Source organism: Antennarius striatus, chromosome 21 (genome assembly GCF_040054535.1).
Source record: "Antennarius striatus isolate MH-2024 chromosome 21, ASM4005453v1, whole genome shotgun sequence".
In the NCBI taxonomy this organism is placed as follows: Eukaryota; Metazoa; Chordata; class Actinopteri; order Lophiiformes; family Antennariidae; genus Antennarius; species Antennarius striatus.
In genome coordinates, this window is record NC_090796.1 from 2,585,285 (window position 1) to 2,601,507 (window position 16,223).

The following is a 16,223-nucleotide window of genomic DNA, read 5'->3' on the forward strand; positions in this document are numbered from 1 at the left end:
CACAGGGATACCAGAAGATCGTGAAGAGTCTGTTATATCTACCTGGTAGACAATTGTGATTACATTAAAATGAAACCTTAAAATGGAATCAACAAAAACAAACCAAAAAAAAAAAGAGTAAAGAAAATCAGTCATCTGTTTGAACCAAACAAATAAAGAAACTGGATTTGAATTGATGTTGTCGTGTTAATAAATAATCAGTGTAAGATGTCTATGGTTCTACATAGTTAAAAAAAAATTAGAATTTGTTCTGATATGATTTCAGGTTATCTTTACCCTTCTGTGACGTAAAGCTAAACGACGTCTCTGTTCGTTCTAAAGTTGAATTTGAACTTCACTGAAATGTCACAGACTCAAAGGTGCTGAGGAGAGATTGACAGGTGTAATTAGCTATGATCCTGCTAAGTCAGAAAACCAGACCTGATTTGTGATGAATGTAATGCCGCTGGCTGAATGGAGACAACCTGCTGAGACAAACACACCTGAAGGCAACATCAGCAGCAGCCTTTAAATAGATGACTGAGCACCCGCCAAAGGGTTTCCTGTTATAGCACTACCTGCTACAGAACACCTTTAGATTTATCTTTGCTTGTACAGCAAGCTAATGAGAACTATTTTGCTGCTCTGCGTGTCTGTGCAACCATGACAATATGCTCAAGCTCAATAGACAAGTAAAAATGTATGGTAGCCTGTGCACAGGTAGTGTTGATGCAGCTGCACTTAGAAAGCTGCAGAGGAAAGAAAGAACAATATAAACAGAGCACACCACACACCCAAGGGCATACACATACACCAACTTTGTAAAGTGACACAATTCAGCATCATAAATTCCTAATCAATGACTCCACCACTGCATCGCTTGCTATCTGAATACATGCTAGAACTGGGTCTTGAGGGAAAAAAAAAGCTTCACATCAAAACAGCTGCAAGATTGTATTATCCAGTAAATGTGGCTCATTGTTAAAAATGTAGAGAGCGAACTCCCGCGGTGCTGCTGACAACTAGGTCAGACACACTCAGTATTCAGTGAGCTAATGTGGAAATTAAACAGATGATCTCTGGTGTTGTCTGTAATTTAGTTTGTGCAAGGGAGTCAGCGTTGCTACATCTGTATGCTCCCAAGCAACACGAGATTTTTTTTAAAAAGGCGTGAACACTTCTGCAGGTTCCACGCTGAATGTCTCAACCCTGCACCTTAGGGACAAAACACTTTACATACCAAATCATCTGTTTACTCTTCTCACCCAACTCACTGCAGCACTCCCTCCTCAATTCAAATGCAGGATTCCTTCATCTGGTTGAGTCATACCAGATACGAGCGAAAAATATGGGCCTTAAGGGAAAAGGAATTTCTTCATATTTATCATATATTTATAGTTTTGCACTATTGTGGTACATACTGTATCGTAGTTAACACACAGGCTATTGTCCAAGAATTAGAAGATTTTTTTTCCATACAGGAATATTTAGCTCTATATTTAGCTGAACTTAAATCCTACTCATATATTAAAATCTAGCAAAGGTCATGTATGAAATTATTTCTTCTCAACTGGATAGTGAACATGAAAAAAACATTGTCTTGAGAGCAGCAAATAACAACACACTGCAGTTGTAATAACATGTGTGGTGTTTCCATTTATATCGGCTTCATTCAGTTTGAATTGGAGATTGCATTTCCATTACAGCAGCATTCCCTCGAAAGCCACTGCTTACCAACCAGTAACCAGTGACCAGTTTTCATGTCCCTGCAACGAAAACTGCTGTGATGTTAGTGTGTGTGACCCGTCTCTACATATACAGTACACACAGAATGGACGCAGTTGAAACTGGCTATTTTCTGACGTACAACAGCTCCACGTCAAAGACGCGTTGATAATTCTTGGATTCTTGACAGGTGAATATTTATTCATCTCTTTCTTTCTTTAGGAGTCATAAAGTTTACGTATATATAGTATTTACATCCCGCAAAGCAGTGGTGTATTGTAATTGTCAGTGTTTGTGTATTTGTCCGTCCGTCCACCAAATATTTTCACAACCGTTGCAGATAGAAAGGGGAAACAAAAGCATGTTACTCGGGCGGCAAAGGGGATGAAAATGAGATGATGACCTTAACCTTGAAAAAACTGGGTCAAGGTCAAATTTCAACTTTTGTACATTTTTTGCACATATCTCAGGATAGCTGATGAGATATAATCACAAAACAAAAAGCAATATTTTCAGGAAGCCAGAGGCACAAAAATATTTTGATGACATTCACCTTTGCTGAAAAGCCAAATACTCAATAGTACAATATAGAATTCATTGCTGGGACCATTAAGAAAGTAGGTCAGGGTAAAAATTTGAATTCAGGGGTGTTGAGGGATGTTGCACTCTCTGACTGCCTTGATATTTATTTATTCATTCATTCATTCATTCATTCATTCATTCATTCATTCACGTTCTGCGCCTAAGATACCAACAACAGTTCTTGGTCAGACTGGGATGCGCCGCCTGCTGGTGGGAGAACTCTGTGATGGAGGTCGTCCTCCTGGAGGAACGACGTGAATTTCCAATTTCCTATCTCCTGTCGTTTGCTTATTATCATGTTGATCAATGCACTTATGCGGTTACGTGAGGACAGAGATTTTTTTGAAAACGCTGACATGTGAACGCACATTTTTTTTCTATGCGGGGTGAAAAAAGTTGCGTTTTAGAAAGATCCGGCCACGTGTGGACATGGCCTCAGGCCCCATCCACACGATGACAGATTTTTTTGAAAACGCAACTTTTTGAAAACGCATCGAAGACGACTCGGGTCCACACGACAGCGTTTTTTTAAAAATCTCCATCCACACGTAAAGGAATCAGTGCGTTTTCAAAGACTGCTATAAGCATGCCAAACCATGTGGTGGCAGTATTGAGTCAAATTTTATCCAATAGGAATTCTCCGTGTTTTGTTGTCACAACACACGGGCCCATAAATATGACGTCACAAAGGTTTTCGTCGCAGGCAAGACGTCAGCGTTTTTTTAAAAATCCACCTCGGCCAGCGTTTTCAAAAAGTTGCGTTTTCGTTCTGATATCTGCGTTGTCGAGTGGATGGAAGGCGTAAACGCAACAAAAAAGTTGCGTTTTTAAAATATCCGTTATCGTGTGGACGGGGCCTCAGTGTTGACTCAGGACAACCTGGCATGGCTGAACCAATGGTGGAAATGCAAATTCAGAGGGCTTTGTTTGACTCAGCCCTCCCCGATTGGCAAGGACGCAATGTTCTTTCAAAGAAAGAATGTAAATGTCCTTGACAGCTATGAAACCAGAGATACACTTTGAAAGTATTAAGACTCCAGTTCAGATCAGCTCAGGTTCATTTCATTTATTGTCATTCAGACATGTCAAAACAAGCAGGAACTAAAAACATTACCCAAGTTCAAAAACCTGCTGAATAAATAACATTTCCCAGATGTCGATTTGCTCTCCACATTGAACCCAATTTCTGTCACCACAACAACTGTGCTGTCAGAATCTTGCCATTAAAGTTAGAATTCTAAGAATAATGTCATAGTTCTAGAATTCCGACAACAATCAAAATTCTGAGAGGAAAGTCAGAATTCAGAACATATAAAAAAAATTTGATTTCTGAGGATAAAATCAATAATAATGTCAATGGTTCATAAATAATTATTTCTTACCTCATTAAATGATAATTTTTTCTGTAGATCACTCATAAAAATATCAAATATAGCCCAGTTAATACCCAGGGCCATCAATCAAATTAAACAACTTAAAATATTAAAAATGAAATGAGAACGATTCCTATTGCACCCCTCAGTGGTTCAAGAGTAACAACACCAATCTGCAATTTTTATGTCTGCTCCTGTTTTTCTGTCCATTGTACAACTAAAAATCAAATATAAAACATTGCTCCAGTAACTAAGATTTATCTTTTTTAAAAAATACAAGATCATTTTCCTTTGAAAGAGGACTAGAATGAACTGCAAGATTTCATCATCCTCCTTGGTCAATAAAGAAACTTTGTGTCCATTCCTACTGATGTTTAATGACATTACTATAATTCATCATAATAAGAGAAACGATGAAGTGTAGATCATCTTTGGACTTGACTTAAAATGATGTTGAACCATAATGTGATGGCGTACAACCTCTAGTCCTGTCACGACAGTTCAGACTAACTCCGCACTGGTTTCCATTTTTCAGTAATGAAACTACTGGAGCACAGCCTTGAGGACAGTTCTGATCAGGCATTAGGCTGACAGGAAAAGCAGGAAAACTATAGAATCAATTTAACAATGTGTACTTTGCTCGAGGCGCCCTCCAGCTACTCATTTAACTCGCTTGGACTTTTGACAAGCACCAGCAAAGGGTCACACAACATGGATGGAAAAGTCATTACAATTCTCATTCAAACAACCAGATAATTGTCAATAATGTGGAAACTTTGCAAGTTAGGGTTTGTCGCTGTCAGCTTGATGAACCATAACCTTCTAGGTCACAAAGCTCATGGTGTTGCTGTTCCAACAGCAACACCAGTTAGTGAAAACTGCTGAGTAATAAGCCGTAACAATTTTTTATTGTACTTATTATAAATAAATTGTTGTGTCAAATTAAAATGAATTAACAAGTCATGAACAAGTAAAATGATCTTCACATTAAAGTCCTCCTTAAACCATCTACTATTCCTGATAAAGACTACTGAAGCAAACTGATTCTACCTGTTCCTCCCATGTCACAGACATACAATGATCTTTTGGCCTAAATCCAAAATGCTATTACCATCCCATGAATGCTATTACCATCCCATACAATGAACATCTCATTCTTATGCATGAACTGCAAAGGAAGGGGTGAGAGATTGGAGGAATCATGGGACTAAAATTGTAAAAAAAAAAAAAAAAAAAAAAAAAAAAAAAGATCTTGCTACTCTCATGAGGGTGAGAGCCGACTTAACAAAATCTTTTGGAGCAAGTGATAAAAGAGTAATAAAAGGTTACGTTGGAAAAAATGGTGTAGTCTAATGCACCTAGACACACACACACACACTGCACAGGCACACACGCACAGACGTGCACACACACACACACACACACACACACACACACACACACACACACACACACACACACACACACACACACACACACACTTTTCTTAATTCCTTTGGTAAATTCCTAAGCAATCCTAGACAGGCTACCCATCTGTCAGGAGAGGAAATGGGTCAGGATTAATGTACATGTTGGTGCGCATGAATGTGTGTCCGTACATCTGATGGAGTGCAAGAGTCGGCAAACTCGAAATCCCCTCACACACTACTTGGCTGCTACACAAAATCTGCCTAATAAAGTAACCTGATTAGCCATGCTAGCTGGCAGACTAATGGTCTAACTACAAGGACTTGTAAACTCAAAAAATACAGGATAAAGAGAAAAGGTCTGAGTTTCATCCTGTTTATTGTCTTTGGCTTACGTGATATGTATACATAGTATACATATTTATAGCACAATTATATATCGTACTCCTACATAGTCCATCTATTCAAAGGTGTGAAAACTGATATCAATCTTTTGTCTATACATTAATTGTAAAAGTGGAAGGAGGCTAAAACTTATAACCACAAGTATATGAAAACAACCAGCATGTTCTCTGTAGTTCTAAATGGAAATAAAACTTCTCCGCACTTCCAATGTCAATGGTAAACTTACTATACTTGATGCGGATGAAGATGACACTAATTTGACTTTTACCATATATCCCCCAAAACATTACACTATTCCTCTTAAATTATTTCACACAAATAATTTAAGAGTTTGTGTTGTTAAAATTAACTCTTTCCAAACTTTTTTTTCTCCACCCAAACCAACTCCTGAAGAAACGCAGTATTTGGCCTTCAGCTGCTGTGGACCAGACAGTTTAAGAATAGCTACAGATTGAAAATTGAGGTTGGTTCGTTACCATGACAAACTTGTTTCAAACCATCACTGGACCAATCCCAGACGGAGACTCAAAATTGATGGATAGAAAATAGCAGCAGAACATCCCAGAATGCTTGGCGAACAGACGCAGCATGAATGAAAGTCGACTAACATATCAGTAAAAGTATTGCATAAATGTTAGATACTGTCACAACTAACCATCCAAAAGTGTTTGGATCTCAAGACAAATTTCAGAAAAAACATCATGTATGCATTGTTACCCACAATCCTCAGTTTTAGACTATAAACATGTATTTTTTCATGTAGTTACTGTTGTTTTCATACATTCTTTTGCTCTATTCTATAAATGAGGTCAGATTTGATAAACATCTTAACCATAATGTAACTTATCTACTAATGTGTCCGATTTCCAAAATAAATGATTTGATTTCATATACTACCCCTCATAACTTTGTTTTGAAGAGAAAATCTAAAAGCGAGGAACCAGTCAAAAATGAGGGGTTACAGTTAAAAAGAGGAACTGGGCTTTAGTTGTTTCATAAAGTGATATTAAAAGAAAAATATTTTAATTATCGAGATTATTCCTTTCTTAATATCATGTTAGTTTCATCAAACTGTTGTTGAGTTAGAGAAGAGGATGAGAAGTCCAGGGTTAGTTAAAAACTGTGAGCCTACTGATCTACTGATCTGTAATTCAGTTCAATTCAGTTTGATTTGTGCAAAAAAGTTATCTCAAGGTACTTTCTAGGTTGAGCAAAGAAAGACATGTTCAAATAGAGCCCAACTTGTCCCAAACGAGCAAGTCCTTTGGTGATGGAGGCAAGGAACGACAGGCAGAAACCTTGAGCAGAACTCTAGACATGTAGTACATAACTACCTACTTTGACCAGTTGGGTGGAGGGGGAGTGAGACAGACAGAAAGACAAGACAGATGTTATAATGTCGGAGCCTTGAGAGCAGAGCAACAGTACAAAAGTCATTCATGATTCTCAGAAAAGGCAGGCAATGAAATGAAGATTGAAGCACCGTGAAGCATTATATTTCAATGAAGAATTATATCAGCAGCAGCAGAGAGGACCCTAGCTGTGAAACAGAGATGTAAATGAGGCCCAAGTTTTAAGAGAACCTAGAAAGTAGAGTTAATGTGGAACAGCCATTAATAATTAATCAATCAGAAAACAACTGTGAATTTCAAAGAGTGAACGCAATCATTCAACAGTTCCCAAATGGAATCTCTTATGTACAGCAATCACTATCATTGATGTTGAAACTTGCATGATGAATTTAGAATGATGTTCTCCACATCCCCACCCCACCCCCGCAAAAAAGATAATACCGAATCTCAGTGGAGTTCTGCACACATGACAGCAACGTGTCACTCTTTTCTAAGAACAGGTCTAGTAATGAGAAGAACAGATGATCCTCATAAACTCTATCAAATGAAACATAAGTACAAAAAAAACATAAGAGGATAGTTTAGCTGTTTTTATTTTTTATTTATTTTAGTATGAATACTGGTCTGATCCCCTAAGGGAAATTAAGAGCACACTCTAGTAGTAATTCTCCAATCAAACGTATGCATACATATCAGTGTACAGGCCCCTGTAACACACAAACACACACACACACACACACACACACACACACCCACACACCCACCCACACACACACACACACACACACACACAAACACACACACACACACACACACACACACACACACACACACACACACACACACACACACACACACACACACACACACACACACACACACACACAGTGGGAGGTAGAGCAGTGGGCAGCTCCTTCCTGATGCGCCCCAAATGAGCAACTTGTAAAGGGGGGCGTTGCTTTGCTCAAGGGCGCCTTGGCGGTGCTACGGAGGTGAGCTGACACCTCCCACTGTCAGCTCACACTCCAGGTGGCTGGGTGGGAGCGGGAATTAAACTAGCGATCTCAGGGACCACTGGACGACCTGCTCTGCCAACAGAGCCACTGCCGCCCCCACATCATGCATTCTGATGTGCTAAAATAACATAATTCAAACTTATCAATGATTGTTCATTGCATTCAGAGGACAAGTCATTGATGATGTAGCAGTGATGATCAGGATGTGCAAATCACCACTACTCACTGGCCTGTGTGATCAGTGAAAAAAAATAGCAATTCTTGAGAGGGTCCAAGTCAGGAGTGTCTTAGGAACAGATCAAATAGCTGACACAAAAGCAGTTCAAATATGATCCTTTGACTTTGTGGCTTGGCTGCTTGTCCATTAGCTAAAAGGGCCTGTAGTTAGCATGACAGAAGAGAGGGTGGGGCTGTGGGTCAAGATGAAAGCAAGCATGTGTCGCAACAAAAGACATTGTAATGAAGGCCTGTGAAGAACCTCTGGTCTTTAATGGTCCCTGTTTAAGATGGGACAAAACAACACCCACTTCATTCCTCTGCAAGTCAATAGTCAGTTAAGCTGTATCTCTAAGTCCAGCAAACTCAGGAGCTAGACCAAAATCACCTATGCACCCTTAACACAAAATCTTTTTACTAGAGAGCCTGTTTGTCAGCTTGCAAAAGCTGAGCAAAAAGCAGAGACTACGTTCATTTCACTTAATTTGACTGAGCACCAAAGCTGACGTCAGCAGATGGCCAACTGTAGGAGGAACCTTCCTTCTCAGCTTCCTGTCCATCAGCGAGCCTCATTCTCCATGCTAATGCCCTCAAGACACCTTACATCCCCTCAGCAGCTATAAAACCATGCCCTTCCACCCAGCAGCACAAAAGCTACTGTTGTCCCAACACTAACAATGTGATTTCAACCCTGATATCGGCACCATTGGAATAATTTTCCTTAACAAACATTATTTGTGCTAACCTGATAGCCTCTTCATTAAAAAAGTCAGTTCATCCAAAAAAGAAAATTCTGTCCTGTTCTACTCGTCTCAATGCTAATTGGGCTAAAGTTATAAATGTAAAGAAGTAACAGCCTAAAGCATTTCACACCGTAATGATTGGTGCAAACTGGGTTGGGTCACACAGTGTCAAACTTTAAAAACCAAATTGAACAAACACAATTAGTCTTTCTTTTTTTAAACAATTAGTGCTTGGACTAAGACGGCCCAGCTAATCTTAAGAACTACACTCTAGTGCGACCATCTTGTTTATTAGAATGGTAAAGAGTTATATTACTGATAGTGGCTGTAAAGTAACGCCTTCATATGAATCCAGCAAGTATAGTAACATCTGCACATAACTTAATTTGTTTAAATGTCCAAAATTATACAGTTTACCATGAAACAGCAAATCAGCAATTTCTCACATAAGCAAACCTGGAATGTGACAAGTTTTATTGGTTTGGCCAATAATTTATTTTAATTAGTCCAAATAATTGTTGATTAACTTCAGATCAATTACCTAATTGAAAAGCCTAAACTTCATGTTTGTAATGATGGAAACTGAAATAACAAGAGTGGAGTTCAAATAATAATATATTTGTACTTCTCTTACAACTAGTGTGTCTTTTTTTTTTTTATTGCACAGGTGTCAGAACATGACCACACACAAAGCATTTCCCCAACATTCACAGCGACTGAGCTGACCCACCCTTCACTACTACTCTTATTGTGTGTCCACCACATGCTGGGTGACCCCCCAGACCCCAAACTCTACCCTCCATTTAGACGTCAGATGCCACCCTCCATCTGCACCCAGCCCCAACCCCAGGTTAAGCCTGAAGGCTTTGGAATGTCCTGCATGTTTATCTGAAGACGCCCCAACAGCTTAGCGAGCATAGGACCTCAGAGGCTTTGAATCGAGATAAACTGTGTTTGATATCATGTCACCTAAAATGTGTTAATAAAAGGATGCTTTCACCACAAATCTGAATAAAAATCACAGAATCTCCGTCCTTTAAATAGATGAGCTAGATAACAGATTCATTATCTATTTTTTAATCCTTAGAGTAGCTACCTCAACATTTTTGTTGAGGTAGCTCAACAAAAATGGAGGGGGGGAGCCAATTAGGATTAGAAAGTGTTACAGGAAGCATAGAAATATTCAATGAAATATGAAAACATTCCTGTTTATTCATAACGTGCTCAGCTAACTAGAATAAGTCATCCCAGCAGAATATTAGACTATTAGAACAACAAAATATTACATCATTCATCTTTGCTCACTAAACCTGAACCATAACCAGTTTTTTTTTTAAAAACACAAGTGACAATCTTTTAAAACTACAATATGTGAAATTATTGGTTATCTAATCAGTCATTATACTCATAAAGCAATTTGTAATGTAAGCCAGATTTCTGGGTTAGAGTAATACAAATTCTTCATCAGTGGATCCTCCTTATTGTCAGTAAATATACTGAACACTGGTTAAATCATTGATTAAAACTAGAGAGGTTATTAAAAATGGGCAGGGAGAAAACAGTTAGAAAAGCATTTTTATATTAAATTTAAATGTGCTGCATAAAGTTTATAGTTAAAGAGCTCTCCCCAAGATGCTGTTGTCGCATAAATTCAACAAACATTTAAAGTAAAATAAATACTGTGGCTTAATGTTAATCAGCATTTATCTGTCTGAATTCCTCTCATCACACACCACAGCAGCAGTCATTGCTTTCTGATGCAGCTTTAGTAGTGTATTCTTCATGTCTCTATTTCAACAACCTGTTCCTCTTGAGAGAAGTCGACAGCACATGATCAATTATTTCATGTCGAAGAATACGCCTCTTTTTATGTGAACACTCACAGAGCCTGAAGCACAAAACCTGAGCTAGCAAAGAAAGCTGATAACCGCTGTCTTGACACTAAACATCTCAGGGTTTTATGTCTGCTTGAGCCAGCTCACACAAAACGTCTGCTCATGTCCAACTTTCTTCTATAATCTAACGCAAAATATTTGATGAGCTTTTCTTCCTAAAATGATGGCATGGGTTGCTCAAGGGGGCATAGTTCAGAAGAGAGGGAATATTACCCATTCCCTTTCCCCAGTCAGAAACACACTTACTCTGGATTACAAAAGCACACACTTTGACTTCTAATATTGTATACCGAGCAGCACTCCCTGTGTGTGCTGTGTTAAGGGTGTAATAAGCTTTTTCCTGACAGCCACAGCTTTGTTCCAGAGGATGTCACTGATGTACTGACGAAAGCCTGGAACAGATAGCACCAAACCACAAAGAGGGGCTTCAACTTCACAGCCTACTTGGCCTCAACTTCCCACAGTCTTGGATAAGGAGGAACCCTGTCATTTGTAAAAACGCTACTGTAAAGCGAGCTCTGAAAGAAGAAAGGCCTGTACAACCCACACAGTGAGACGCACATGTTGCAGGGGTCTGCACTGGGGAGATTAGGTCAGGTTGTGTCGCAATTTGAATCCACTTAGTTTCGAACTGTCCCCAACGCTACTGGTGAAGAGGTTTGGGTTTTGAGTCCATGGCTGAACATGAGTTCTGCCTCTATCTGAGTCCCGATTTATAGTGGAAACAATTTCACTCTCAACTCAAAATTGCAGAAAAAGCATAAAATCTTTCTGTAAAAACCAAAAGCTTCATTTGTATCGATATGCTTCCACTAGCTTCATACTCACTGGATTTGTTGCACTTGACCTTGGAGAGAATTTTGTGAGCCAGCAGAAGATCTCCAGTCTTCACTGCTACCAATAGATCCTGTTCTTTCCCCATGATTACAGCACTGACTGCAAACAGAGACTGCTTGCAGCTGACAGCCCGGGTCGCTTGTTTGTGTTTTTTAACGTTCCCTTAGGCTAAGAGCTTGAGCAAACTTGCGTTGAACAGCTTAATCCCAGCCATGAGATGATGTTGTGAGCAGAAGTTAGTTTAGTTGGGTCAAAAGTGGAGGGGCCTCACGCAGACTGGTCCAGGAGATCTTGGTCCTCTCACTGGAGAATGGGTCCATTATCGCTGATGGGTGTTGGTCTTTGGTCTGGATTCAGGACTAGTTGGGGTTGAACTGTAAGTTCATGGCATGTTTCAGTCAAACTGAAGGTAACAGTTGTAGTAAAACCTGGCATTACACTGCAAAGATAAATTAAGAAATAAGATACAAAAATTAATGTTGGTTTGTGATCATTTAAAAAGCATACATGAAAAAACAAGTCTCTTTGCTGCACCACCATAAATATAAGTCACCACTTTGTAATTGTGAAGGACTCAGCATCAACCCTGATCATTTCTTTGTTACTGACCAACATGTGTCTAAAGATATAAGAATAGAAAACAGCCAAATAGACAGGCTAGCATTTAATTACAGCTGAAGAGTAAATTGAAGCATTAATGGAACTAGTTTGTTGCAGTCTGGTCACGTTTAGTTTCCTAAACGGCTTCAGAAGAAAAAGATTGTGGTTTGGGGCAAAGTAAGACTTGTTTCCAGGACAATCATTGGGTTTGATTTGCATTTAGATCCAAACACATTTTTTTATTCTATGACTGTCATAGGAAATAGAAATGCAAATCTTCTGTGTGGGCAACCAATCGCATCCCATTCAATTGCATACCAATGACATGCAGTCTTTTTTTGTGAAATTTTTGAAAAATTAGCTTTCAGGCAAAACAATCAGTAAAAAAAACAGTTCTACAGACAAGTGTTGCACTCAAGGCTGAACAGATTTTACAAATGATTTACAAATGAGTGGGTATTTGTTCAACAGCGTGTGTAGGCTGCTTATGGAAAGAAGAACATATCGTCTTTTATGAGTGGAGTCTAGTTTTTGTGCCCCAAGTTGCAAATTTGTAATTTCCTTATTCTGGTAAATCAATTAACCATTTCATGAGAAACCATAAGCTGACGCTGGAATATGCACGTCGCAGTCTCCCAGTAGTCTTTAGTAATTTATTCAGATATCTTACTTCACCTAAGCAAAAAACCACAAGACTGGAAAACAGGAAACCGGCAAATATTTGTCAATTAATTCATTTATGCCACATGCCCATTCAACAGCACGAGAGCACTGTACACCTTACTAGAGTGCGGTGATATAGACTTTGACAGGTGAAATCTGGATTAGACATATGGCTTTGACTTGACCCAGCTTCTGTTTGTTTTCTGAGATTCAGGAAACCAGCTTCCTCAAGGAGGGTGCAGCCAATCTGTCCTTGTTCCTGTGCAGGAACGAGGCCTCAGTCCACTGATAACATTCCCTCAGTTTAAACGGTGCACTATGTCAGGATTTTTAAGAAATGTTCTGTACTTTTCTCTCCAAGATGGAAAGGGAAATCTCACTTGTATGGAACAACAAGTACAGGAACAACAACAGAGGAGATGCAAAATAACCAAGACAATGTTTTCTGACAAGTGATGGAACACTTTCCACAGTTTCTGCTCCAGAGAAAACATCAAACATGCTGTTTTAGTGAGTGCCACAGCCTGCACGCAAAAGAGGAGTCCACGCAGAGTGCAAGGCAGTGACAGTTTGCACTCCAAATGATGTTAAAGCGAGGAGATCTACCTGGAGGCTGTTTCATAAAGGATGTGAAGAAAAGCGAGGATTAAAGGCCCAGCACCAGACTGGAATGAGCAACGAGGGCTAAAGGTCCATAAAGCTTCATTTGGGATCAAACCATGTTCATCTAGTTAATACTTTTGTTTTTTTGATACAATAATAATTAATTAAATCTTACAATTACATTAAAAAAGAGAAAACCTATCTATTTATCTATCTATCTATTGATCGATCTATCTTATCTTTAAAGTCTTATTTCTTTATTTCCTTTCACTGGATTAAGTTCTGTACTTAATACAGAATAACTACATAATCGATTGTTTATTTGCAGTTTTACTAACTAATAATACAGTAATATATTTTAATATAATAGCTATATTATTATACATGTGTAAGTTATGTCTTATTAACCTTAACGTTTGATATCAGATACACAAATAAACACATATGTAGAGCTACATGTTTTAATTCTATTAATTTTAACATTGTAAAATTTATTTTCTTTTTATTAAATTTGATTTTCTCTAAAGTTAAATTTTCTGACTGATTCTGTTAATTATAGCCAATTAATTTAGTCATTTCACTTCAGTAATTATATCCTCTCTTTCCGGTCAGTGTTGGAGGGACTGTGGTTAAATAATACTACAGGCTTAGCCTTACAATTAGCCTACTCCTGATCAGCATTAGTTTCCATGGTAACTGAGATCAAGCCAAGATGCATACTGAAGTTTTGAAATTTTAAAAGGATGAAAAAGTACACTGAAAAACAATTTTTCTTCTGCTTTACAAACCAAGAGACACGACAGGCTCCGTTTAGAAAACTGTACCAACAGGACAGCATCGACCTTGTTGAGTTCATTGCAGTCAGGTCATCGTTTGTCAAGTTACAGTCTCACTTATACCTCCAATAAAGTTTGAAAACCAAATAGCGGAGCAGTCCAGCGAGTCTTCAGGCCTAGTACGGGTGCTGGTGGGGTTGTTTTTATTCTGCAGTAGATGCCAACGCATGTCTCCACACTAATACTTGATCTAAAACCAGCCAGGCGCCCTGCCAGGCACTAAACAACTGCACAGCCGCTCGCTGCCGTCAGCCAGAATGTAAACCAGAAGCCCAACATGGGTTTGTTGGCCTTAATGTCAGCTGATGGAGCGGCAGTGCTGGACTTTCTGAAGGTCTCTCGTGGCTTTGTGTTAGTTTCTTGTTAAATCTCAGAAGTCAGCTTTGAAGGAAGACTCTTTCATTATAATACTGTTCACATTTAAGTGAAAAAAACTTAAGTGGAAACCCCTAAAATGTATGTTATTGTGCTTTTTAACAAATTGGAATTTCCTTTATAAGTTAATTATTTAAAAACCTCAATACTGTGTGAATGACTTCAAAAAGAAAAGCCATTCTCAACTCTTGCAACCTTACTCAAATTGGTTTATAAAGTATTTACATCTAATAAAATACTGATTTCAAGACTTTTGTGCTGGTAAAATCGACCTACATCACATCTACTGTACATCTGTGCGGTGGAACAATCAGTAAATGTTCACCTGATTCCGTTACAGCACCAGTCCCTAGAAAACAGAGTAATAGTAAAGTTTCATCAAAGTTGAGATTTCTTAAAGTAAGTTTTTTATATCGGTTTATGGAAATATGGAATATTATATCAAACTGACTGTTCATCAGATGTTACCTTATGTGTTCTACTGTGTGTTTAATGGTGAAATAAAGCAGAATATCGGGTTTTTGACTGGATTCTCACACCTCCTTGAGGAGCAGCCAATGAACGCGACCAGAAGACGTAACGGGAGACAGACTCGTTTGTAGGTCTGAGCTGTGAAGACAGTCGTCCAGGATTCGGTCAAACAAACGCGTCTGTTGTTGGTTCGAACTATTCCTGTACTTCCAGCGCCTCGTCCTCTGCTAGCTAACTTGTCCGTCACAAACATTACGCTCCGCAACTTGTCAAGGTGTCTGACTCTCGGTCCAATCCGTGAACACACATCTCCCTGTCTTCACGGCACGTCGTTCATTACACATTAATTATCGGTTATCTTTCCACGGATAAAGTTTTCCACGACGGGAGTCGCTCTCACCTTCCGCTGACGCTGACCTGCAGGTGATGTCACAGAAACTCACTGGTGTCGGACGGCACGAGCCCGACGAGCGCGAGAAGCCCGCGTCAAACGAAAACTACAACACGCTCAACTTCCGCTTCGAGCTTTCAAAATAAAGCTCTAGTTGAAGGCAACTGTAATCACGAAACCTGTATCCCGGTATTTGTATAACTTGATCGTAGTTTTTCCACGTAATGTCATCATGTTTATCACAAACAAAAAAGTTGTCCGTTTTTGGAAATAATAGCTGTCGTCATTTTGCAAGTCTACCCACCACTTATTTAATTTTTGTTTTATTTTGGAGGAAGGATTGAATGGCGTTGTGTGAGGTATACAGTGTGTTACTACATGTGTGTACGCAGTTTGTACCTGTTGAAGTGAACGATAATCAGCAGTAATTCAAACAGAACCACTGACCTCAAAAACTTTTTTATTATTACAGTTCCTGCAACAGACTGGGACCTCTTTTTATCTTAATTCACACGCAGAGACTAAATGTAAAAGCTTTTGTTTTTGCTGATCACAGTAAGAATGTAAGTAATATTTGACTCATACCTTTGGATGTCTTTACATTGACATCAATCCATGCTGGTTTTGGTGTTCATGTCGTTCAGCAGCTTCAAAGAGCGGGAGAAAGTTTCGGTTTAGTGGCGACATCTAGCGGTGAATCGGATTTTAATATGAAACTAAACACAAAAGAGTAGGTACATGTTTGTGTTTAAATG

The 16,223-nt window shown here is 38.9% G+C and overlaps 1 protein-coding gene across 1 annotated transcript in view; it reads right to left on the reverse strand.

The window, feature by feature from the left end:
- LOC137588378 (caskin-2-like) overlaps positions 1-15,540 on the reverse strand; it is a 53,513-nt gene extending 37,973 nt beyond the window's left edge. Inside the window, 2 exon segments of the mRNA XM_068305434.1 lie at positions 11,521-11,968; positions 15,478-15,540. Of these exon segments, the coding sequence (XP_068161535.1) occupies positions 11,521-11,614 (94 nt within the window). The 5' untranslated portion in view covers positions 11,615-11,968; positions 15,478-15,540.
- Between the last annotated feature and the right edge of the window lie 683 nt (positions 15,541-16,223).